This window comes from Anas acuta, chromosome 2 (genome assembly GCF_963932015.1).
Source record: "Anas acuta chromosome 2, bAnaAcu1.1, whole genome shotgun sequence".
In the NCBI taxonomy this organism is placed as follows: domain Eukaryota; kingdom Metazoa; phylum Chordata; class Aves; order Anseriformes; family Anatidae; genus Anas; species Anas acuta.
Window position 1 is genome coordinate 134,389,672 of NC_088980.1, and position 23,776 is coordinate 134,413,447.

Sequence of the window (23,776 nt, forward strand, 5' to 3'; positions counted from 1 at the left end):
CAACAATTGCAGAAGTATTTTAAATTTTATTAAAAAACCCAGGAAACTTATAAATCTCATTTTACGCTCCAATAGGATACGCAAATTGGTTTATTTTTTTTCCTTTCAGCTGCTAGACGAGGAACCAAATCAGTTTTCCAGCGGCTGATCAGACAGCGGGCTGACTGCAGGAAGACATGCAGCCCCCAAGGGGCGATTGCCACAAACCTCTCTGACAGTTTGCCCAACATTTTCCTTCTTCGAGGTTGAAACAAGCCCAGCTGCTCTGCTCAGGGACGCTCTCTGGAGAGGACAGAGTGCGATGATGAGAGCTCCTGGGTCACAGCCTCCCGGCCCCAAAGTGAGCCCTCGGCTAACTGTGCCTGGGCAACCTCTGCACGCACACAGGCGATGATGTGCAGGCACCTCTCAGTTATGTCATTCTGTTTGTTTCTGAACCGTTAGGTAGCAAGTGGCAGGGTGTCTTCAGCAATCTTCCAATATTGAGTTGGTATTGTCCTGCTCCTGGAGGTGATGACCCTAATCTAATAGTTCAGGGCTCGACTCCCTCAGAGGGTGGCAGTATTTAGTCCAGAGCTCACACAGAATCATATTGGAAAAGACCTTCAAGTTCATCTGGTCCAACCACCCCCTACCACCAATGTCACCCGCTAAGCCATGTCCCTAAGCACCACGTCCAACCTTTCCTTGAACACCCCCAGGGATGGGGACTCCACCACTTAGGGAATGATGACTGCATGGCGGCAGTGAAGCTCTGTGCATCTCCACACGCGTTCCATGATCATTAGAGAGAGATCCCCAACCTTTTACATTGATGGTCTGACCCGATTCTTGGCCAGACAGAGGAAAACGTAAGATGACCCAGCTAAGCGTCAGCTCGTACCCCAGCCCTCCACCTTCTGCCAGACTCTTTCTGCCAAGACTAAGACCTGAGACTAAGACCAACAACTCTAGCCTAACACCCTATAAACCCTGGAGCTTCCCGGCACCCTTTTAGCACAGAGGGCACTGCGTACTCCCTATAACAGGAACCCACAGCGACCACCTGGGGGTAGACCCTTTGGGGAGGTCCCCCTGAGGTGTGCCCCCAGGAGGTGGTTGAGGCGCTGCACCACCCACCCCAAGCGTCCCCAGGACGCGATTTTAGGACTGCACCACCCTAAAATCATCAAAGGAATAGGTTATGCTCCAATACCAGGGCTCTGCTCGCACCCCAGCCCCCTGCCCGCCGCCGCCTCAGCCGCGGGGGGCGCCCCTTCCCTCAGCAGCCGGGGCCGGGCGCCGCCATGTCGCGGTCCGCCGCGGCTGCGCGCCGGCCGCCTCCTTTCGCTTCTCCGCCACGGTTCCGCCTCCCCTTTCCCCACAGCGGAGGCGGAGGGAGGAAAGCCGGGAGCGGGGAGCTTCCCGGGGCCGGGGCGCTTCCCCTCGCCGGGGTATGCGAGAGCGCTGCCGGCCGCGGGGCCGACGAGAGGCGGGCGGGGAGGCGGCGGCGGCGGCGCCCCTGAGGGAGCAGCGCGGCGCCCCGGCGGGCGGCGGCAGGCGGGCGATGGAGGAAGGTGAGGGGCCGGGTGTCAGCGCCATCCCTCGCCCCTGAGGGCTGCCCCGCCGCCCTGTGTGCGTCCCCAGGGGGGTTTTCTGTGGGGTGCCCCTTTTGTGGGGTGGGGGGTGGCGTTTGGCTTAGACGCGAGTGGGCAGGGTGAGGAGTAGGGGAGGAAGGGAGCCGCGCTGTGTCCCAGCCTTTTGGAGGGTTTTGGGGCTGGGTGTGGGCTCCTGGGATGCACAGGTTGGGATGTCCCTGTGTGAGCTCTGTGGTGTGAGTTCAGAGCCCTGAGGGTGGTGTGTGGTGGGCGACCTGCTGCTGGCCTGGCACGGCATCAGGGCCATGTCCTCTGGTGGCAGGGCTGGAAAATAAAACCCTTTACTGGTGTCTCTGCACCCTCCTGGTGCCCTTTCCTAGCTGGTAGGTCTCTGTGGTGCTTCTCTTGGTCATCTTTGTCTGCAGACTGAGGGAAATAATCCCAACACGCTTCCTTGAGGTGTGAACGGGAGCCGCTGCGCAGCCTCGACCCTTCTTGGGGTCCCTCTCTGAAAGTTTCCTGGTCCTGCATTATCCATCCTTCAATAAGAGGGCAAAAATCGCAGACAGCGGTCATTTACTGCCAAAAAATGGACTAAAAGACTGTCACACAGGAGCAGTAGCTGCAATAGAAACACGAAACAAAGTAGCACACGATCGCTAAATGAGTTAAAAAAAACTTTGGGGAACTTTCAGGGAAGTAGGGAGCGATCGTGGATGAAAAATTGCTTGCTGGAGGGAGACACTGGAGGCTGTGCCATCAGTTCAAAATGCTGGATTATTTTTAGTCGTCACCTTGGTTGACTTTCATTTCACCCCATTTAAAAGGATGCGTGGAAGTGCAAACAGCATTTTTCTTGTTTGAGGCAGCTGCAAATTAAGCAGAAATAGCATCCTTGGACCTTCCTTTATTATTGTTTCTTCTGAGGGGGAAATCTGTTGAGCAGTTTTCAGATTGGGGTGAAGATCACTTGCGGACTGAGCTGTCGTGGTTTCAGAATTAGGCTTTTAAATTGTTCTTTGTTTAGGAGTTTTGTATTGCTGACTAGACTTTACAAGCATCTTACGCTTCTAGTTTGGCTCACTAAAAAAAGGAAAGAAATGCATTTTCCCCTGCTACTTCTTTGGTCATAGCTCGGATGACCAGGGCAGGCAGTTGTCTTTCCAAGCACCCTGCACATTCTGGTGATGTAAATATTTTCTCCCGTTTTATCTTGTCTTGTCTGATACAAATGACTCCCAGTTGCAGTGCACTCGGTGTTTGCATTGCTGATTGATTTAAGGACATGAAGGGTTACCAGTGAACTTTTCCTTTTGGATTGACCTAGTGGTAAATGCCATATTGAGTGCCTTAAGTATTGTTTTGTTGGATATTGTTCTAATTCTTGTTATGGTTAAGAAGCTGGACATTTTCTATTCATCGTACCATGAAAAATGATACAATTGAGATCTTGGTCTGCTTAGAATACCTTATAATTGCTTTGAAAATCCCATTAAAACACAAAGGCAGGTTCAGCATTACGGGCAGACCCCACTTTAACAGCTTATTTATACTTCTGTCCTGTGTCTAACTTCTAAATCTAATAGTTGGGGTTTAAAAGTAGATCAATTTAGATGTGAAGTAATATACCGCCAGAGTAATTAGCAGCTTTATTGTGGGATGGCAAGACTGACACTTGGGAGTTTAAAGTTGAATGGCTGCATGGAAGCTCTCTTTTAAGTCCAGAAGAAATCACTGGTTGAAGTTTTGTAGCCACTGTAGCTCAAATTAGATAGCTAATATGAGGTCTGGAGTGCGAATTACAGATAACCCTTTTCCTCACGCTTCTGAAATTACATTAAGTATTGTGGGATGTCATCTTGAATATAGTAGATATTGCACTCAGAGAATTAGCCTCGTTACTTCTCAGACCATAAAATAAATGGGCCAGGGCTTCACACAGACATTGTGTACAGAAAACAGAAGCCGAGGTCCTCAGTGGTGATGTGAAACAAGCTATGTGGCCTACCAGACGGGGCCTTTTAAGTATATATTACACTAAGAATTCATAAATCAGCTTAATGCCAATGGATTTGGAAGCAGGAAAAGTGTTATGATGAAAGCTTTTATCAAGGTAATGTAACAAGAAAATCAGACAGCTCAATTTAAAAGCGTTGGCTAGCCCAGTTTTTATGTTATAGTCATGTTCTTGGTGTGCAACTCTACTATGGCCATGTAAAACCAAAATGAGAGCAGAATTAAATTGACTCCAATTTCTCCCAGTGTCAACACCAATCCATCTAAACTTCCTCCTTCCTTCATTTCTATAAAACGGTCCCAAGAGATTAAAACAGTTAACTTCCAGTTTGAGTCAGAGTAATCCCAGAGTGTGGCCTCAAGAGAAAATTACTGATTTTTCGAAGGAATAACAAGGGATTGACCTCTGTAGTTAGAATATTATTTTAGTTGTGCATATGAAATAGTTCAGCTGAGTCTTTTTGTCAAATGTATTTGCTGTGTGGCTGAATCCCTGGCAATAACTGGCTGTTACCTGCTGCTCTGTGGGTTTCTCAGAGTGATATTTTAGCTATTCTGTTGCAATAACTTGAGAAAAATGTCTTCAGGGGCAGCAGACCTGCGACAGAGGAGGAAACAAAACTGCACAGAATCTGACAAAATGGCTCCAGAGGAGAGAAACAAAGAAAACTCGAAGCTGGGAAGATCGCCAAAATGTAAGCTACAGAATTTTTAGCCAACTTCTGATTTCTTTTTTCATATTCTTTTACGTTTTATGGGAAGATATTTCTAGCACAGTAATTTATAACAGACTTATTTTGCATTGGGTTTTTGAGTGTTTCAGGAAAAAGCATGCATGCACATTAGGATTCTTTAGTAATGCCATTTTATGTATTGCAGAGTAAAATGCTAGTCCTGGGTCATTTCAGTTGGAGGGGGGAGGTGTTAGGAATCTTCTTGTTGGCTATTTGAGTGCAGATAAATATTTTAATTGCACCTGGAGTTATCTTCCAGTCAAGAAGCTGAAAGGCAAGTTAATGGTATTGAAACAATAGTCAGAAAGTCACTTTTTTTCTGTTGATGCATTTAAGGATTTTATGGTGTTTTGGACAAAGTTAAGAACTTTTTCTCATTACTTGCAATTCATTTTTCCTTCTTGAAATCCCTTTGAAACTGAAGCTTGTTAGAACAGAGAGGAATTTGCCGTAGAGTGTGTGGGCATTGTATGCAAAAGGTCTGTGAAGCAGTGGTGAGAAATGAGATGAAAACTGCAGGAAAGGAACAGCAGCAAGGTGTTTGAAGGATCTGTGGTGATGGTGGTGGGATAATTCTGATGCCAGGACGCTGACCTGCTGTTCAGCAACAAGTCACGCCGAGGGCATCCTGTTTGTATTTTAAGTCCTCTGGATCACTTCGGCTTTTCCACTCTCCCTTTTTCAGATTTGTTAATTCAACGGTTTGCGAAACTTTTCTTTGGCTGTCTCGCGGCGGTCACCAGCGGCATGATGTACGCTGTGTACCTCTCAACGTACCACGAACGGAAATTCTGGTTTTCCAGCAGGCAGGTAAAGAAAAAGTTAAGTTCCTGAAACAAAAGCCAGATTGTTTCCTTGAAATTAAAGCCGCTCCATGCCAGGTTGGAGCTGCTTGCTTTCAGAATCCCATGCCTTTCTGCTCAGGCCTCTGTCTTTGAAGTAGTTCCTTACAAAAATAAAGTGTTTCTGCTTCAGAGAGCAGTCTTGTCTTATCACGTTTTTCTGCATTTTTCCGTGCCATCCTTTACAGTTGAAATAACTTATCTAAAATTGAGATGAAAAAAGGAAGCGTAACGGGGGTATGTAAACTACACATCAGGCATGTATGTTTTTTTTTAAGAACTGTATTGTTTAGCGAGGTACGGAAAGTCGAATGAGATTCAGGTCTGAGAATATGAAATGATCCTGTGGAGTTTTTGCTAACTTACTGTGTGGATTTGAGTTTCGCCGATTCTGAGATCTGATTCTGAAGTTGTAGGAAGTGTTGAGTACCTGACAGAGGTGCTGGGAAGATTAATGTTTTGCGGAGTACTTTAAAGATGTACGGGGGAGTCATAAGCATGTGCTGTATTGCAAAACGAGTCTGTCTAAAATATATGGTCTTCCATGGGAAGAGATTGCAGGAGGTGAATATATATTTCTTTTTTTCTAGGAACTTGAACGAGAAATTACATTTCAGGGTGACAGCGCCATTTATTACTCATTCTATAAAGAACTGCTAAAGGCTCCTTCCTTTGAAAGAGGTACAAAAACGTTTATTTTATTAACCTTGAGAAGTTCAGTTCTCTTTTTGGAGACAGTTAAAAGTCCTGCAGGCTAAGCAGGCTGATTTTTGTACTCCTGTGTAGGTAAATTGGTCAGATTTATTAAAACTGCACGCTGACCTAACTTTCCAGAGCAGGATTAATGTTATGCTGATAATGCCACATATGTTATCGGGTGTGCCCGTGCTACATTGTTGATTTTTAGCCTTTTAAGTGTATTGTTCTTTAATTTGGAATGGCAGACTTGTGTTTTAAGAGGACTTAAAACACAATTAGCTGACGGAAATTACTATTTCATCCCATCAGAAGCTAGAACAGTTTCTGTCCAGAGATGATGTGCTCGGTCCTGTCCCTGCCAGCAGTTTCTAAACCTGTCAGCTGTGATGAGTACTTGTTGATGAGGGCTGAGCAAAGGGGACAGAAGCCACGAGGGAGGAGAACGAGCTGGGTGGCTGTGGTTTCTCCTCCCTTTGTGCTCCTTTTTACCCTGCGCTGGCTCTGGAGGTCCCCACCATCCATAACCAGGTTGGGTTCTTGAACCAGTGGGAAATGAAAGCAGTGAAAAGCAGCTTGAACAGTGCTGTGCTGTTTCAGTGAGTTCAGAAGAGCACAGGGGGAAAGGTGAGACTGCTGGGAGGGAGGGAGGAGTGACCAGCCCTGTCTTGCAGCAGCCAGCTGTTGAATTAGCTCAGTCCTCTTATGAAACCCCATCCTAAGCCAGTGAAGCTTTATGGGGATGGTTTTATTGGTAGCGGTTTCCCAGCTGAAGTGCAGCAGATGTCAGCAGCGTGCAACGTGGCTGTGGAACAGTCGATTCCTTATTATCTCCGGGAAGATTACCCGAGCTGGGGATGGATGGGCTGCCTCATTCACAGGCTGGCTCTGCAAACAGGTAGACTCGTGTCCACGAGGCGTTCTGGAGGCGTGCAGTTTTCAAAGGCTTTCATGGCCCTGCTGAGCCCAGCTTGGAGCTCTGTAAGACCTGGTTTGGCCTGCAGAGAACCAGATGCAGACCACACACCAAGACATATTCAGAGCTGGAAACAGTAATCTTTGCTTGCTGCACTGTTGTTGGGTTTATTGTTCTTTCTTTTTTTTTTTTTTAATATGGATTATTTTTCTCCTTCCCTCCATTGTCCTAAATAATGACAAGTTATTTTTTAAATCATAATATCCCTGAGTGATGTGGCCTACAAGTGTGCCAACTTCAGCTTCATCTCAGTCCCGTACAAAGGCATGCTGTGTTAGGTGAGTGGTTCTTAGAAGTCTCAGAGATGCAGGGCTGGGAAAGTTGACAAGGCCATCGAGTCTGACATCTCTGTGGAGACGAGTTTAATACGTCCTGCTCATCCCTGGTGGATCTTTGTCTCACTTCTTAAGAAGCTCCTGTGAAGGTGATCTGTTGGGAGCTTGTTCCAGGACCACATCAATGTGTTGTACCTGAAAAGACTACACATTAACTGATTAGTTTTGGACCCTTCCACTTAAAAAGTAGTTCAAAAGACAGTAATAATTTTGTTGCAATACCAATAGTGTGGAACAGCATCTAGCACAGTAACTTCTCCTTCCTTTTAAAATCAGAAATGTTCAATCAGTTAATAGCTTCAGCGTCCAAATCTGTTTCCCCCTGTCTTTGTGTATACTTTTCATCCCTTTTAAGAAGAGTAATAGTAAGTGTTTCCAAGAATAATGTATTTTCTTTTGCCTGTAGGTGTTTATGAGCTGACACACAACAATAAGACAATATCACTGAAGACGATAAATGCAGTCCAGCAAATGACTTTGTACCCAGAATTGATTGCCAGCGTGTTGTATCAAGCATCTGGTAGTGAAGTATGTGCGTTTCTCCTGCTTCCTGTGCTTTCAGTGTATGTGTGCGTGACTTGCTATGCTGTGTGCAGTAAATTCATGCAATTTTTCTGGAGTGAGTTGAGCTAAGCCTAGCGCCAGGTCCAGGTTCTCCTCAATTCCCATCAGTCTTTGGAATAGGATGGGGGGTGGGGGAGTTCCATGCACTAAACCTTTCTTTCTGTTGTTTCTTTACTTCTGCAAACCCCTTAGAAATGCTGGGAGGATCTGTGCCATCCATTAAAAGTTAGCTCCTTCAGAGTACTGAGCAGTGCTGCCTGTCTCTGTCCATTCAGTAACAGGGAAATGGATTTTTGTAGATGAACCTTTTGTCTCTTTCTGCTCCACTTGGGCTTTGTTCTGCTTACGCTGCATACTTGTGTCCTCCCTTATGCTCTCTCATTTAACTTTTTTATTTTGTATATGTTCTCCTCTGTGTTTGGAACCATTTTTACCACATCTTTACATTTCCAAGTTCCTCTCTTACCTACTTCCTTTCAGTGAACCTTATATTTCACTGCAGTATGGATTCTTTAAATCCGACCTGTGCAGAGTTCATGCTGTAGCAAATACCAAAATCATGGCAGTAGCAAGCTGAGTCCTGAGTGTGCTGTTAGCAGACACTGCTTCCTTCTCCCTGAACCCAAAAAAAAAGCATGCTTGATACTCTCCTAGAATTGGGGCCGCCTCTCACCTGTTTGTAAAGCACCTAGCACGCATTAGCAATGTGCATATAGTAAGTAGCAATACTTTCCAGCTTCAGCTCAGTTGCCGCTATGTCTCTTCGTTTTTATTTGTAATTTCAGGAAGTTATTGAGCCAGTGTATTTCTACATTGGTATAGTTTTTGGACTGCAGGGAATTTATGTGACTGCATTGTTTGTAACCAGTTGGGTTATGAGTGGGACTTGGCTGGCAGGAATGCTGACTGTAGCATGGTTCATTATTAACAGGTAAGAAAAACATCTTTATACAATCTAGTTTGCCACTAAGGCGTTTAAAAATACGAGAGTGGGTTAAAAATGCTTTCCCTTAAACTTTGTGTTCTCCTTGTGAGAGCTGTATTGAATGCAGAGGGTTTCCCGGAGATGCACTGACTCTGACGATGCCTTGGGTAATGGAAATTGTCTTTTGTCGTCCAAACCAGCCACGCTGTCAGTTGGCTTGAGCTTATGGCAGCGTGTGAATGCATGGGTGTTTTCACACGAGTCCATTTTGCAAAAACAGTCGTCAGAAGGGTTTTGGTTTTGTTCTGATGAAGAATAAAAACAAATTTCTGAAGTTGCTGAAAAGAGAAGTATTGTCTGTGGCCAGCTCCGAACATTGTGACCATTGTTCTGTTGCTCAGAAGGAAATGACCAAGTGCATTTTTTCTGTAAAGGGTCTTTGATTATTATTATTTTTTTAATCTGCTTTTTGTGGAATTTTTTTGTGCAATGTGGAATCTTCTTAGATGATTCTGACCTCAGGATTTTTTTTCATTTTGTAACGTTTCACTTGCATGAAAATGCCCCTTCCCTTTGTGAAACACCACAATAATAGGGAACCTCATTTAGGCAATGAGAACTTGTCTTCTGATTCCTCGTTTGTCACCAAATAGCTCTGGGGATTTCTGTGAACTTGAGAGTACTTATTTGCCCTAAAAATGTTGAAATCCTCTTTTAAAAAAAGAAAAAAAGGCAAGAAAGCGATGGAAGAGCAAAGTGTTAGAGACATGCTTTTAAAGTTGAGCTGTTGGGAAGCGTCTTTGAGGAGTGTGAAGTCATCACGACCAAATCCGTGATTAATAGCTGAAAATACTGCTCATCAAGCTGAAGTGAGCAGTGGAAAGTGGGAAAAATGGTGAATAAATGTGTATATTTTTTTTTTCAGCAGCAAGGAAGATTAAACACAGTTAACAAATTGAAAGGTCTGGTAGTTTAAAAAAAAAAGCTCCAAATACTCCTCTGTGAGGCGCTTCAGAGGTAAAAATGAAAGGTGACGCTTTCAAGTTCCTAAATGACAAAGGAGCTCGAGGCTCCTTTTTAAAAGCACAGGAGGCACAAAGAAGGCTATGTGCCTCTGAAACCGATGGCTTTGATCACGTTTGAAAGCGCGACTTGTGCTTCTAAGTCGCTTTAGCACTTTTTTACAACTTTCTCCTCCAGTTCCAATTGTGCAGGCGCCGTCGAGTCATTCCATGAGAAGATCCTGCTGCTGTTCTGTCCCGTGCTTCCCATCCGTCTTTAATCCCTCGTTTTGCTGGGGAGAATTTTCCCCGTAGGCCAAGTATCTGCTGCTGCACTGCTTTGGATTCGGAGTACGTTGTGCTCGATTGCCTAAGCTGCTTTTCAAAATGTAGGAGAACAGAAAAGGCTCTTCTCTCTCAGCTGATGCTCATGGTAACATAAAAAGCTGCTGTTCCAGCAGTGGTCCCCAGCCTTTGGGCTTGTAAATGCCACCTCATATGGAGTTGTGCTGAATAAGTGAGTCCAGATTGGACCTTCCACTCTGATATTAAATTTGTGACCTGCATCAGCAGCAAAATTGTGTCTGTGTTGCTTGAAACCTAATACCGGAATAGCTTGCTTGCGAGGCCATGCTGGTAACTGGAAGTGACATTTAGGCTTTCCTTGATATTTTTGTTCCATAAATCTTTAATAATTTTGTTTGTCTGTACTTTATTCTAGGACAGATACAACAAGAATTGATTACTCCATACCATCAAGGGAAAATTGGGCTTTGCCATATTTTGCATGTCAAGTAGCAGCTCTCACAGGCTATTTAAAAAAAAACCTAAATTGTTCTGCAGAGGTAAAACTCAGTTAATTTCTTCATAAAGAGTTGGTGGTGGAACTGTGCGCTCTAGAGTAGTTCCCTCTTTGTCACTATTGCCCTCCTAGGCAGGAAACAGTAGATGTTTTGTTTGTCCTTCTCAAAGCCACCACTTGGATTTCTCCTCGGCACGCGTGGTTTTTGCTGGGCGAGTCGTGCCCTGCCCTGTTATGCCCCCGTGAGGGTTTAGAGAGAACAGTGTGGGAATGAATCAGCTGTGTGCTGGCTTTTTTAAGATAAGCAGATGCCAAATCTTTCTCAATACGGACCCTATTTCATTGCTTTTCCTGTTGCTCAGAGAAGATGGTGGTAACTTCCTCTCCGTCTCTCTGTCAAAGGTGTTTCTTTTAATTGTCTTTAAACGTTTTTGAATGTTCCAGTAATGATTTGTTTCCACCTGAGAAGCTATTTAATATGCCTGAATGCAGTATTTGAATTATCTCCTAAAATAGTCAATTTCTCTAATTCCTGCTTTAATAACCTCTCAGTTTTTTAGTGACAGAGATGCGTAGGTATCAAATTAATGCTTTGTTCTTCTTGCTTTTTTTTTTTTTTTCTAGAAATTTTGTTACCTTTTGGTGAGCGCTTCAACATACACCTTCATGATGATGTGGGAGTACAGTCATTATCTCCTGTTTGTCCAGGCCGTGTCTCTTTTTCTGCTAGACAGCTTTGCTCTAGCACAGACAGAAAAGGTATTAAAACTCATCGACCTCCTGGTAGCTGGGGACTCAAATACAGCCTCAGAGGTTCCTTGTCATACTCACTGCTCAGGAGCTCCAAAGGGCATAGATGGAGCGATGACTCGAGTGTCTGGCAGCCTGGGTCCAGCTAAAGTGCACGTCCTGTCCTTTGGAAGAATGGAATGGCTTAAAACTTGCTCTCTTTTGGCCTGCTGTGTTTCAGACAGCTTCCCTAACAAAAGGGCAGAACCTAAAGAAAGCCCCAAGGCCTGAACACATCCTCGGAGAGATGAAAGCGATGAGATTCAGTCATGCAGCCTTTTTAGCTCAGCTGCCTCTTCTCTTCCTTTCCCTATACACAGTAGGGTGAGGGGGGGTGACCAAAAAAATGCTCTCTTGGCTCTGTGCGGTTAAGGGGCTCATTTTCACCCCCAGATGGCCCACCTTATATTGATTTAGTCAACGAATAATGCAATTGGCCACCTGGTAACTGTTTTTTCAATATGAGAAAGTATTTGGAATTATTCCGCAAGGTGGTTCTTAGGAATGTTGTAACAATAAGACATTTTTCCTTAGCCTTTTCCTGTGGTTCCTACTTCATACTTCGAGTTTTCTTAGATGTGACATCAGTTTCAAACTGCGTGCAGGAATAATTGGTCACCTCTTCTGTCAGTTGCTTTATATGTTCTTCAGCAAAAGGAGATATTACTACTTGGGGCATTTTTACAGATTTCCCATGGAGCAGTCATACACTAGTTACTGAAGTTGACCAGAGCCATTTTGGTGTGAAATACTTTTCACAGCCAAATGGCACCGTGCTAGATTCCTAACCTCAAAGACAGAGATTTATCCATTAAATCCCCTAATTAACAGGGAAATGAAGTGAACTACCTACTGCAAAATGCATATCCACTGTAATTTCTTTTGTTTCTCCAACAGGTGCATGAAGTATACAAAATCTACCTGTTCTCTCTCCTCTTGGGCTACCTATTGCAGTTTGAAAATTCAGCCTTACTAGTGTCGCCGCTACTAAGTCTTGTAGCAGCTCTAATGCTCTCTAAATGCCTTCAGGTAACCAGACCCTCCTCCAACCCTGAATGTAGTTTTTATTGCTTCAGTGGAACTCCAAGTGATACGACGTTCTTAACATATTTTTGCAGATGAATATGAAGAAAGGTACATTTTTGTCAAGATTGCTGAAAATCATGTACATTTATTTGGTACTCACAATAACACTGACGCTAAACTTCTTATTAAAGGTAAGATTCATCTGTAAAAAGTGATTTTAATTGGTATAATCTAAATGAAAAGTTGCAGTTACCTTGGAAAAGTCTTTTGAAGTGTGGCTTCTTGGTCTGAGAGTTCATAACTTAATTTATCATGAATAGAAATACTAAAGATTGAGTATTTTTTTTTTATCCATATATTTATTTACAAACTTTTAACAACCCAAGCAGCTGTTTTTTGTTGGGGCATTTGGTCTTTTGGGTTGAGATTAAAGCATAGGATGGAAATACTCTTTAAATTGCACACTAGTTATTTCATAAATGTGTTTTTTGTTATAACTTGGATGGTTTCTACCAATCGGGTTAGATATTAAAACAGTATTCTTGTGCGTGGAAAAGAGCTGGTAGGCTTAGATGGTAAATTTCAGTGGGATTTTAATCTGGTCTTAGGTCTTGGTTAGTAACTCCCTCTTACTAGCCCTAGCCTTTTATATAATTTGCACTTTTCCTTTATGTTTCAAATTCATCCTGGTTGTATTAATTAAGTGTCATCTTAGAAATGAAGATCCTAGTAAACACTAAAAAAGTCTGAGAGAATGCTCAAATCTGATTGTTTTCTTGTGTCATTCAGATTAGCTAGCCTTGCTGTATCTCCAGGAAAATAAAGCCTAGCCCTGAAAAAACATAACTTAAATTATGTAGACGGTACATAGAACTTTTGGCTGCTCAAATAATTTATGTGAAGATTACAAATGCTCATAACTTTTGCTAGGCTGCAGTCCTATTGTTTAGTGGAGCTAAACACAATGTTCTTTGGCTTGCTTGGTGGTAAGTCCATGTCCATTTTTCATGATCCTTTTCACCCTACTAGGTAGCCTTCTGCCAACCTGTTGACAACTTTTCACTAGCCCTCCCATTGGGGTACACGAATGAAATGCAGGGTATGATATTTGCTAGGAAATCCTAAAGAGAGATTTATTTAAGTGAAGATTTACAGTACTGTATTGGTACCTTAATTGGCACACTTAATCCAATGTGTGGGTTTTAACTAAATCCTGAATCACTGATTATTCCCTGCCATTTTGTAATCTGAGCGAAGTGGCTATGTGAAAGCTGCTTCCTGCATTTAATAAGATTTTTCTCTGCTAAATTAATTTTCAGATGTTTGTTCCTCATAAAGAAAATGAGCATTTGCTGAAATTCCTTGAAGTAAAACTTGGCTTAAACACAACTAAGTAAGTTTTACGTTTTTTTTTTTACACCTTCTAAAATATCCAAAATACTGAAACTGCTCTAAGTAGAAAATTCCAGTGGCTTGTGTGAATTTTGTAAAGGAGTTAGAAAAACTTTGTATTTGTCACTTGTTGTTTTTTTTTTTTGTTTTTTTTTTAAAAAAGTTGAAAAGATGCATATAAAGAATTTACTTAGGATTTGGAGATTTCTGCAGCACCTCAATATTTCATCCTTTGGAGTGAAAACATCGTATTAGATTTTTGCTTTCTTTGATGTTGAAAAGCAAGAACATTTTGCACCCTGTCTAGTGTTTCTAATAAGACTTGAAAGCAAGGATTGCAGGGTAAATGTAGTGGTCCTGGCTGGAAAACAGTCTGTGAAAGGTGTCACGGACTATTAATAGTACCTCAAAACATGTTTTTTTAGTCTTGTAAGAATAACACCACCACCAAAAAAAGCAAAACCTATTTGTTTTAGAAGAAATTAAGACAAGGGACAATTTAAAAGTCAGAAGAAATCCTTGTGAATTGTAAGAGAAACTGCATACGTAAAAAAGAGTTGAGTGTTGGTCTGCAAGAAGACGACAGCATGGCTACAGATATCCTGGAAATCTTCAAATGGAGTATTGGTAAGAACCAGAGATACCTCCTGGACCCAAGCCAGCATTTGCAGTTCTATGCAGGAGTTTGTTCTCTCTCCCGTGAACTCCATCTGTCTCTTACAAAGCTACTTCACGGCCTTTCAGGAGAAGATTTGGAAAATGACACCACAAAACTGAAACTGTTGGGGAATTTTTGGAAGGCAAGATATTCTGAGTTTGACTAAGATGCACTGTTATAAAACATACATGCGTGTTTGTAAATGTTCTGCAAGAAAGACAAGACTGCTTCTGGTCAGCATTTTGGTTTATTCAGCTACCAGGTATTATGGATGTGGGTTTTTGGTTTTGTTTTTCCTGGGACTTCCTACAGGCTACTTTCCGGGCTGTGCAACCATGCATTGAAGTTGGTGTTTGAGACAAACTGGGTGCAACTACCCCTGGAAGATCATGTTAAAATCATTGGAATTATGGTTTGCAGCACAAGAACTTCAAGATTTGTCTTTTAATGCTTATTTGGACGTGCTCAGTTCTTAATCCTAAAACTGGTTCTGTCTAACTGAACCACTTTTAGTTCTCTGGTCATCACTTGGGAGTAAAAGAAAAGCAGGAGGAAACAAAAGAAAACAGAAGACAAGAATGCACTCACTGAATCATGTGCCACACCAAGTCCAGTCGAGAATACACACTTATAGTGCTTCTTGGATAGTATATAATGTTTCTGCTCATTAATTGAGCAAGAAGAATGATCGAGCGGGTTCAGCTACAGAATTAGAATTTCAGCATTAAGGATTCCATTCTTGGCAGTGCCTCGGGCTTCCGTGTGCTCTCAGATGACCACTTTCCCTGTGGAATGAGGACAAGCTAACCTTCTTGCATCAATATCTCTAAAATCTCAATCCACTGTGACAACAAAGTGCTTTGTGGTCCTCATAACGGAGTTATCCAGGAGGCTGGGTTTTCGTGACAGGGAAGAGTTGTAGTCTGCCCTCTTAAGATCACGGGCTTTTTCTGGAAGATAAGCTTTTGATAGTTACTGTAAGGAGGACTTGTAAAACAGTTTCAAATTATATCATATTACTTCTCAAAGATGAATTTCAAATAGTTTCCTATGACATGAATAGATGAAAATGTGCTTGGTTGTGTGCTTTTCTTTTTTCCTAATCTATGTGGTGTTATTATTGTTTTTTAATGGGATGTTTTTGCCTTACTAGGAATTTTACAATGAATTGGCTCCTTTGTCAAGAATCTCTTCAGGCACCATCCCAAGATTTTTTTTTGCGGCTAACGCAGTCATCACTGTTGCCTTTCTATATTTTAGTATTAATTATCTGCCTTTTTTCTGTAACTCAGGTCATTTTTAGGAGAATTTGGTAAGTAACTTATTTATATTGGAAATTTAGAAGTGAAAAATAAGAGTTTTGTGGATTTATAAGTGAATGGTCAATCCTGTAACTGATTGAGGCCTCAAGACAGAGTTAGACCATTGAGCATGCGAGGACGTGGGCAGCAGGAAGGGCTTCCACAGGAAGTCCTGTAGCAAGGAGTTTCTTGAGCATCCCTTCAGTCAGGACAGGGAAACGTATCTGGGTTTGCTTGTTTGTTTTGTGGTTTTGTTTGTTTGTTTTCCAAAGGTGTGATTCCTGCAGAGATCTGGCTAATGGTCTTACGAGATGTTTGTCTCATAGCACTATGAGAAAGAAACATGTTTTCCCCTTCTAAAGTCCCTAGATTGTTGCTAGAGGATTTGTTTCTCTGTTTTGTTTTTGTTTTTTTTTAATATATTTTTTCCAAGTTTACATATTGCAAAGAATGAAATGGGTGGAGCTGAGAGGATTTCAGATTTAACACTTTCCTGGCTTTTGTTTTTGTTTTGTTTTTTTTCCCATCTTGTTTACTGTGATAAGGTTCAGCAGTCTTTGCTGCTCAGAACAGAGCTGAAGTAAAACGGACTGGATTATTTTTAGTTTCACAGTGATTCGCAGTTCCCTTGAGAGGAGGGTAGTGGAGCTGTCTGTGTGCAGGCTCAGAATGGCAAGACTGTAGATTGTAGATCCTAGCATAATTTATCTTGGAAACTGGCTAGGAGATTACATCTCCCTGGTAGAAGATAAATGGTCTAACTGCTTAGGTGTTAGGGCAGATTCCTCACTTGTCTGCAGCAAAAATGAGTAGATTTTTTTTTCAAGGAGTAAGACTTTCAATCGGTAAAGATTACTTTTTAATTTTGAAGCAGTTACTAATCTCAAATATTTTTTTTTGCACTTTGTCATGAGGATTTATTTACAACTTTGTATCAGAAATCACTTAATGGTAGAAGAAAACGTCTTGCATGTGCCTCACTATCTTGTCTGTAGAAAAACATTTGTTGTAAGATTTTGGGTGTCTTTTATTTATAATCATACATTCATAATATTTTACAGCACTGTCACTGAAAGCTGTTTTCGTAATCTTACTTTGTGACAACATGGTATATGTAGTCATACAGATTCCATGATCTTCACCAGGTTAATGATGCGAAGAAATTTAGAATATGTGTGCAGCATGCTTTGCCTAAATGTTTGCTGAGTATGCATGCTCTTGAATTACTGTCTCTTGTTGCTGAAGTACCTTAAAATAGGATTGGTGGTCACAGGCAGAGATCCTGTTGATTTAATTCACAGCCATTGCTCCAGAGACAAGGGACAGCAGGTACTGAGAGATCACTGACAAAAAATACAAACCAAATAAGCAGTGCAACGGTGGTGTATGATATGGCACAGAGTGATCTCAGTGTGCTGCTGACTTAATGGTCATAAAAATATATTTATTGGCACCTTTGCCTGAGATAATGTCTGAATTAAGTGATGTCTCGTTTTCTCCAACTGCAGTGGTGAACCACTGAAAGAGACAGTTAAACTTGAGGATGGTCGAATTGGAGAGAGGCCAGAAATAGTTTATCATGTAATTCACACAATTTTACTTGGTTCTCTAGCGATGTGTTTGGAAGGGTAAGTCTCGTTTTGATGTATCTCTTTTGAAAGCAACAGAGAATTCCTAACTGGCCGTGATGCTCTATTTTAACCCCCTTTGAAATGTGTCTGCAATTCAAAAGTCTTTTCAGAAATATTTTTGGCATACAATGATCCTAGTCAGTAGGGGAGACAGCAAAGAGGATTTTGACTCTAACTTGGGAAGAGGAGTGTGATGAATTGTGCTTGGTCTCTTTAATGTGGTTTCCAAGCTTTAACGCAGCCAAACTCTAAGAAATTAATCAGAGCAAATGTGAATCGCTTCCCATGTGGTATTTAGGTGTAGAACTGCTCTGTAATTCTTTGAATATTGTATTCTAGTGAGATCTTGTGTAGTGTTTGGATGAATAATATTTGTTCTTGATCACTAAGATGCTCAAGATTTCTTACCCATCACCTTGTATCTAGGCTAGCCTGACGTATACCTTTGCTTGACATGCTAAAGCAGTAACAAAACACTTTTCAAAGGTGTCGTGAGTATTAGTCCTTAAAGCTATAGGACCTAGTGTTTGGAAAACCTTATTGTGCCAGTCTTGGCTCTCATCTAAATGAACTTGAAGGTGGCAAACTTATGTTTGTATCACACTCGTCATCCTCATATCTGAATATTCACAAATTATTGAAGTGAGCAGACTGTTGTATTGCCAAGTAGTTGTCTTGCTTTGTCTATCCTCAAGAGGCAAACAATGCCAGCAAATAGTAAATTGTTTATTAAACATTTTCCTTTCCTTTCTTCAGGAACTCCCTTATAGTACAGTGTCTGTACACCTTTGATGAATAGCTACTTTTTATCCTTGTTTGGCTGGAAAACTGCAACAGCCAAGTGACTTTACTAGTCTGTATGTTTTTCTTTCATCCTCCCCTGAACTCTGTGAAGGATTTTATCATCTTTGACCTGGGATCTTGCTCCTACATCTTGCAGCAGATAATCAGGTGCCTGCTCTTCTGCTAGAGATTTCCTTGGTTTACCTTCCAGTGCCATCAAGTTTGATCTCAGATTGCGTGTCAAACGCTCTGGATGTGCAAGCAAAAAACTATCTGAATGCTTTTATAAATAGCCTGAATCCGCACAGTGGCGTGTACAGAGTCCCAACTAAGCTCTTGCACTATTTTTCAGAATGAAATATCTCTGGACTCCATATGTTTGCATGCTTGCTGCGTTTGGTGTGTGCTCTCCCGAACTTTGGATGACGCTCTTCAAGTGGCTTCGTCTGAAAGCTGTGCACCCAATACTGCTGGTGAGTTCTGTCACCAGTGTCTTGGGAATTGCAACTAGCAGGCATATCGCTTTTAAAACAACAATGACTTAAAACCTAAAGAACTCCCCACTCTAAGCACATGTCATTCTGTGAGCAGTGGATCTCACATACCTGCTTTTTCCTGTGCCTTTTATTTCTAGTAGCATGTTTTCACGTGTTCTCTGGTACCTGGTGATAAACTTGTTCACGCTAGAGCCTTTTTCTCAGGAGAAGCAGAGCTGTGTTCATCTCTCTCTTTCACACATCTGTTTAATTTCTTTTAAAAATCTTTGAGACCTCAAGACCTCTTGTATTTAGTTGAGATCGGCCAAGAAGGTCAAATGCTAGGAAGAGTGCAGGAGAGAAAGTACAGGCCTGCAGGTAAGCATTGACGTAAGTCTTGTTTCACTAGGAAATGAGACTAAAATGTGGTGCTTCGGTTTATTTAATTGCTGGGAGTAAAACAGCTTCATACGAAATGGTAGCTGGAGTTACTTAGTGTAGGATTTGTTCTTGTGTGGCCATTTCAGAGAAGTGCTGCGATGGAAGATAAGCTTGTGCTGTAATGCAAACAATTCCCACACTTCCAATCCTAGCATTATTCCTACTTTGCTGAGAGTTGCTTTGGGCAGCTTTTGTCAGATTTCTGCACTTGTTTTATTAATAAAATGAAGACAGTGTGTTACTTTACATTTAATTTCAAGATGCTGTAGGAATAAATATTTAATATTTAAACAAAGATTCATGTATGGCACTTGTGAAAGTGCCATTTACTGTTGAGTCATAAACATTGACGGTGTCCTTCCAGTCAAGGAGTAAGAATATATTCACCTACATGCAAAATATGTTCCCTTATACTTCATACTTCCATGCTTCCTGCTATATAGACTTGCTTTTTTCATAGAGTAGCTGTGTTAACAGCTTATTATCAAGAGGAATGCCTTGTGCGCACTCCTTACCAAATATTTTCTGTACCACGTGAGCAATCTTCTCCTTTTGCAAAGGGTGTATGATATGAGTTAGAGTGATGGTGTGATGAAAAATGGTTTTCTGTTTTTTTTTTTTTGACTCACTATTGTTAATCTGAATGAAAGCATTAGTAAAATCAGAGTTCAAAATACTTTTTTTCATTTTTTTTCATTTCTCAAATTTTCTCATTGTGTTTGTATCTGAGAGGTTTTTACTTCTGTTCCCTAGTTCATGTGCACATCGCATCATTGTTTTGTATTGTTGTTATATGAGCAGTAATTAACCATCTTTAGTATTTTGGTGGTAAAGTTAATGTGGGTCAAAAAAGTTCTTCGGTGCTAAATTAGACAAACTCTTATTTGCAGTTCTTTCTCCAGTAGAAGACTGCAAAAATTCACCTGTAGTCACTAAGGTTTCAGACAGAAATGTAGCATGCCAGGGTATGAACAGAATCATCACATAGCCTAGGAAGGAGAACAGAGAAGAGTCCATAATCCATTTCTTCTAACATCTGTTTTCTAGGCTCTCATTCTGAGTATGGCAGTTCCCACAATAATTGGATTCAGCTTGTGGAAAGAGGTAAGAAAAGTACCTTTCTGTATTTTGTTTTGTCTTTAGGCAAAATATGAGTCAGAGCACTGAACAAATATAATGCTAAGGAGAAATAAAAGCTGACATCTGAAAATCTGCTGGCTTCTTTTTGTTTTGTTTTAAAACAAAACTGTTTACATTTTTCAGTATGATGTATTTAAAAACTCAGTTTGTTAACAATCATTTATTGTAATTAAGTAGTTGAATTTAAATTCAGACATTATTATATTCATCTGTTACACTTTGGATATATGAACTGACTCAACAAAGAAAATATTGCCAAATAAACACTTGGAATACTGAAAAATGTGTTGTCTCTATCTTGTTCTTAGTGAGAGGAAGTGAGGTTAGGTGGAATTAAAATTATGGAAGGCCATAGGCAAATAATCTGAGAGCTTTTCAAGCAGACTATAATGGAGTTAAATCCTTGGTATAGAGTGCTGTGTATAGATATTGCATATACTATGATACAGGGGGGAAAAAAGCTACAGATGTTTCCTTCTTTAAAAGAAATAGTCCTTTACTGCGAGTCATGTTGCAAAACAGACTGGCAGACAAGTGGAGAATGTTTGGAAATGTATTTTTTAAAATTCTTCAAGTGCAAAAAATACCAAAAATATCCCTGTCATGACAGTCCCGTAGAGTGTAACTCACTACTGTAGTGTCATAGCTTCAGAAGAGTTTGAGTAGTTTTATAAGAATTTAAGATATACGTGAATGCTTTGTAGAAAAATAAAATAAAATTCAATCTTGACTAATGTTATTTTAACAGATTGTATAAATGGTATAAATGTTGTTTGCAGTGTAATCTTACTCTTCACACAATTCTGGCAGAGTTACAGATAATTTTTCCTGAAAAAAAAAGCTACAGTTGCTCAAAAAAAGTTATGCAACTGGTTACAATAGAGAAAACTAGTTTTAGTTGAACAAAATTCTTTTCACACGATTTTTTAGTAAAAGCAGTGTGCAGGTTTGGACTCTAGAGGGCTACATCCCTTGCAAATCCAGCTTTTGGTTTTAAGCACTGGTGTGCAGTTTGCTCTCCATGCTCATAATTCCCCCCTGAGCTTGGAAAGTTTGATTGATAGGAACAGGGCAGTGCAGATGCCTTGAGGCTCCTAATCTGTTACTTTGGCTACAGAGGGATGAGTGTACAGCTCAGCATCTTTCTGCTTGGCTGCCTTCAGATTCAGTCAGGCACAGTCCCTCATCCAACTGGATTTTTTCTAAGGGCTCTGTTTGTTCAGTGAAGTTCTCCTTGGGGCAGCAGTGGCAGTTCCTCTTTTGTCTGTCTTGTTCCTGGGACAGTCCAGATATGTCCAACAGCTCCTGTGGTGCTATGGCTTTTCAGCCCTGATACTAACATACGGGAGCTGTTCTTAGAACCACAGACCCACAGAATGGTTTGGGTTGGAAGGGACCTTAAAGCCCACCCAATCCCAGCCCCCTGCCATGGGCAGGGACACCTCCCACCAGCCCAGGTTGCCCAAAGCCCCATCCAGCCTGGCCTTGAGCACCTCCAGGGATGGGGCATCCACAGCTTCTCTGGGCAGCCTGTGCCAGGGCCTCACTGCCCACATTGTAAAGAATTTCCTCATTATAACTAATCTAACTCTTCCCTCTTTTAGTTTAAAGCCATTCCCCCTTGTTCTATCACTCCACTCCCTGACAAAGAGTCCCTCCCCACCTTTTCTGTAGCCCCTTTAGGCACTGGAAGGCCACTTGGCCTTGTTGAACCTCACAAGGCTCACACAGGCCCACCTCTCAGGCCTGCCCAGGTCCCTCTGGATGGCAGCCCTTCCCTCCAGCGTGTTGACCACACCACACAGCTTGGTGTCACGGGCAAACTTGCTGAAGGTGCACTCGATCCCACTGTCTGTGTACCAACAAAGATGTTGGATAGTTCTGGTCCCAGTACTGAGTCCTGAGGAACACCACTCGTTACTGATCTCCACCTGGGCACTGAGCCACTGACCACAACTCTCTGAGTGCAACCACCCAGCCAGTTCCTTACCACAGAGTGGTCCATCCATCACATCCATGTCTTTCCAATTTAGAGACAAGAATATTGTGGGGGACAGTGTCAAGTGCTTTGCATAAGTCTGGGTAGATGATGTCAGTTGCTCTTCCCCTGCCCACCAATGCTGTAACCCTGTTGCAGAAGGCCACCACATTTGTGAGGCACAACCTGCCCTTAGTGAAGCCATGCTGTCTGTCACCAACCACCTCCTTATTTTCCATGTGCCTTCACATAGTTTCCAGAAGGATCTGCTCCGTGATCTCGACAGGCACAGAGGTGAGACTGACTGGGCCCAGGATTTTCTTTTTTCCATTTTTAAAAATGGGAGTTATGTTTTACCCCTGCCAGCCAGTGGGAAATTCACCGTACTGCCACAGCTTCTCAGATATGGTGGATAGCAGCTTAGCAACTGCAGCCGCCAGTTCTCTCAGGACCCATGGATGAACCTCATCAGGTCACATAAGCCTTCAGGCTCCTTAGCTGGTCTTGAACGTGATCTTCTCCTACACTGGGTGGTTCTTAACTCTCCCTGTCCCTGCCTTTGCCTTCTGGGACCTGGGCTATGTGGCCGGAGCTCTTCCTGCTGAAGACTGAGGCAAAAATTCATTGAGTACCTCAGCCTCTTCATGTCTTGGGTAGCCAGGTCTCCTGTTTCTTTCTGGAGAGGGCCCACAGTCTCCCCAGTCTTCCTTTTCCTTTTATCACTGATGTACCTACAGAAGCCTTGCTTGTTGCCCTTGATGTCTCTGGCTAAATTTAATACTAAAAGGACTTTGGCTTTCCTAATTTGATCCTTGGCCACTCAGACAATGTCTCTGTATCCCTCCCAGGCAACCCTATTGTGTCTGGTTGCAGACTCCAATCATCTGCATAAAGTTGTCCCTTTAGTCTGCCATAGTTGTAACCTCTGCTTATCTTTTTAAGAGCTGGCAACCACATGATACTCTTCTAAGAAATTTGCTTTCTTCTTTCCTGCTTTTCATCAAGTTGCATCAGTTCAACCTCCCTGCTCAAGCAGGTCTGCCATGGGAGAAGATTTGTCAACTTCTTGTATTAGTGCCCTTATTTTCATATAAAAACCTGGACTATGATGTTGATGCATTTAAGACCAGTTAAAGTTGATGAAGGTTGTTTTGTTGTTGTTGTTTGATTTTTATTATACATATGAAGATAATTAGAGCTGAGAACTTAGGTTTAATTTCTGTTTATTCTGGAGAAGGTCTGCTGCTGTCAGGCAAGTACAAAGTAGCGTGTTTCCCAAAGCATTCAAACAAAAATACCACTTAGAGAAAACTCGGTTGAAACTCATTTCTATTGTGTTATTGAAGGCCATAACATAATGAGATGGCGCATAGAAGTTTTCTTTTATTTTTTAACTGTAAGTAACCAAGTATGTTTCCTTCAGTTTTTCCCTAGGATAATGTCAGAGCTTTCAGAAATACAAGAATTTTATGATCCTGATACAGTAGAGCTCATGACATGGATAAAGTAAGTATGTGGTTCTACACTTCATTTTGATTCTTTGTGTCAAGGTATTTTTATAACAGCATTTTGTGAATCTACCTCTGTTAATCTGAGCTTTCCCTTACCAAGTCATTACATGATGTAGGGGGAGATGGGGGGAGAAATGAGTATTTTAAGTTTGGTATTACTGCCGTGGAATGTAACAGGAATT

The 23,776-nt window shown here is 41.8% G+C and overlaps 1 protein-coding gene across 3 annotated transcripts in view; it reads left to right on the top strand.

Moving 5' to 3' along the window:
* The first annotated feature begins 1,250 nt into the window (after positions 1-1,250).
* DPY19L4 (dpy-19 like 4) overlaps positions 1,251-23,776 on the top strand; it is a 32,789-nt gene continuing 10,263 nt past the window's right edge. For 2 of the 3 annotated variants that reach the window (XR_011093113.1, XM_068672274.1), the window contains exons 1-16: positions 1,251-1,556; positions 4,181-4,288; positions 5,013-5,137; positions 5,760-5,850; positions 7,583-7,704; positions 8,526-8,671; positions 10,388-10,511; positions 11,093-11,227; positions 12,155-12,286; positions 12,376-12,474; positions 13,603-13,676; positions 15,487-15,645; positions 17,143-17,262; positions 18,401-18,521; positions 20,013-20,069; positions 23,507-23,589. Coding sequence is in view for 2 of the 3 variants with exons in the window: in XM_068672274.1 (XP_068528375.1) it covers positions 1,436-1,556; positions 4,181-4,288; positions 5,013-5,137; positions 5,760-5,850; positions 7,583-7,704; positions 8,526-8,671; positions 10,388-10,511; positions 11,093-11,227; positions 12,155-12,286; positions 12,376-12,474; positions 13,603-13,676; positions 15,487-15,645; positions 17,143-17,262; positions 18,401-18,521; positions 20,013-20,069; positions 23,507-23,589 (1,817 nt within the window). In the remaining variant the exon portion in view is untranslated. The remainder of the gene's footprint in view (positions 1,557-4,180; positions 4,289-5,012; positions 5,138-5,759; positions 5,851-7,582; positions 7,705-8,525; positions 8,672-10,387; positions 10,512-11,092; positions 11,228-12,154; positions 12,287-12,375; positions 12,475-13,602; positions 13,677-15,486; positions 15,646-17,142; positions 17,263-18,400; positions 18,522-20,012; positions 20,070-23,506; positions 23,590-23,776) is intronic. The other variant, XM_068672276.1, reaches the window with a different exon arrangement.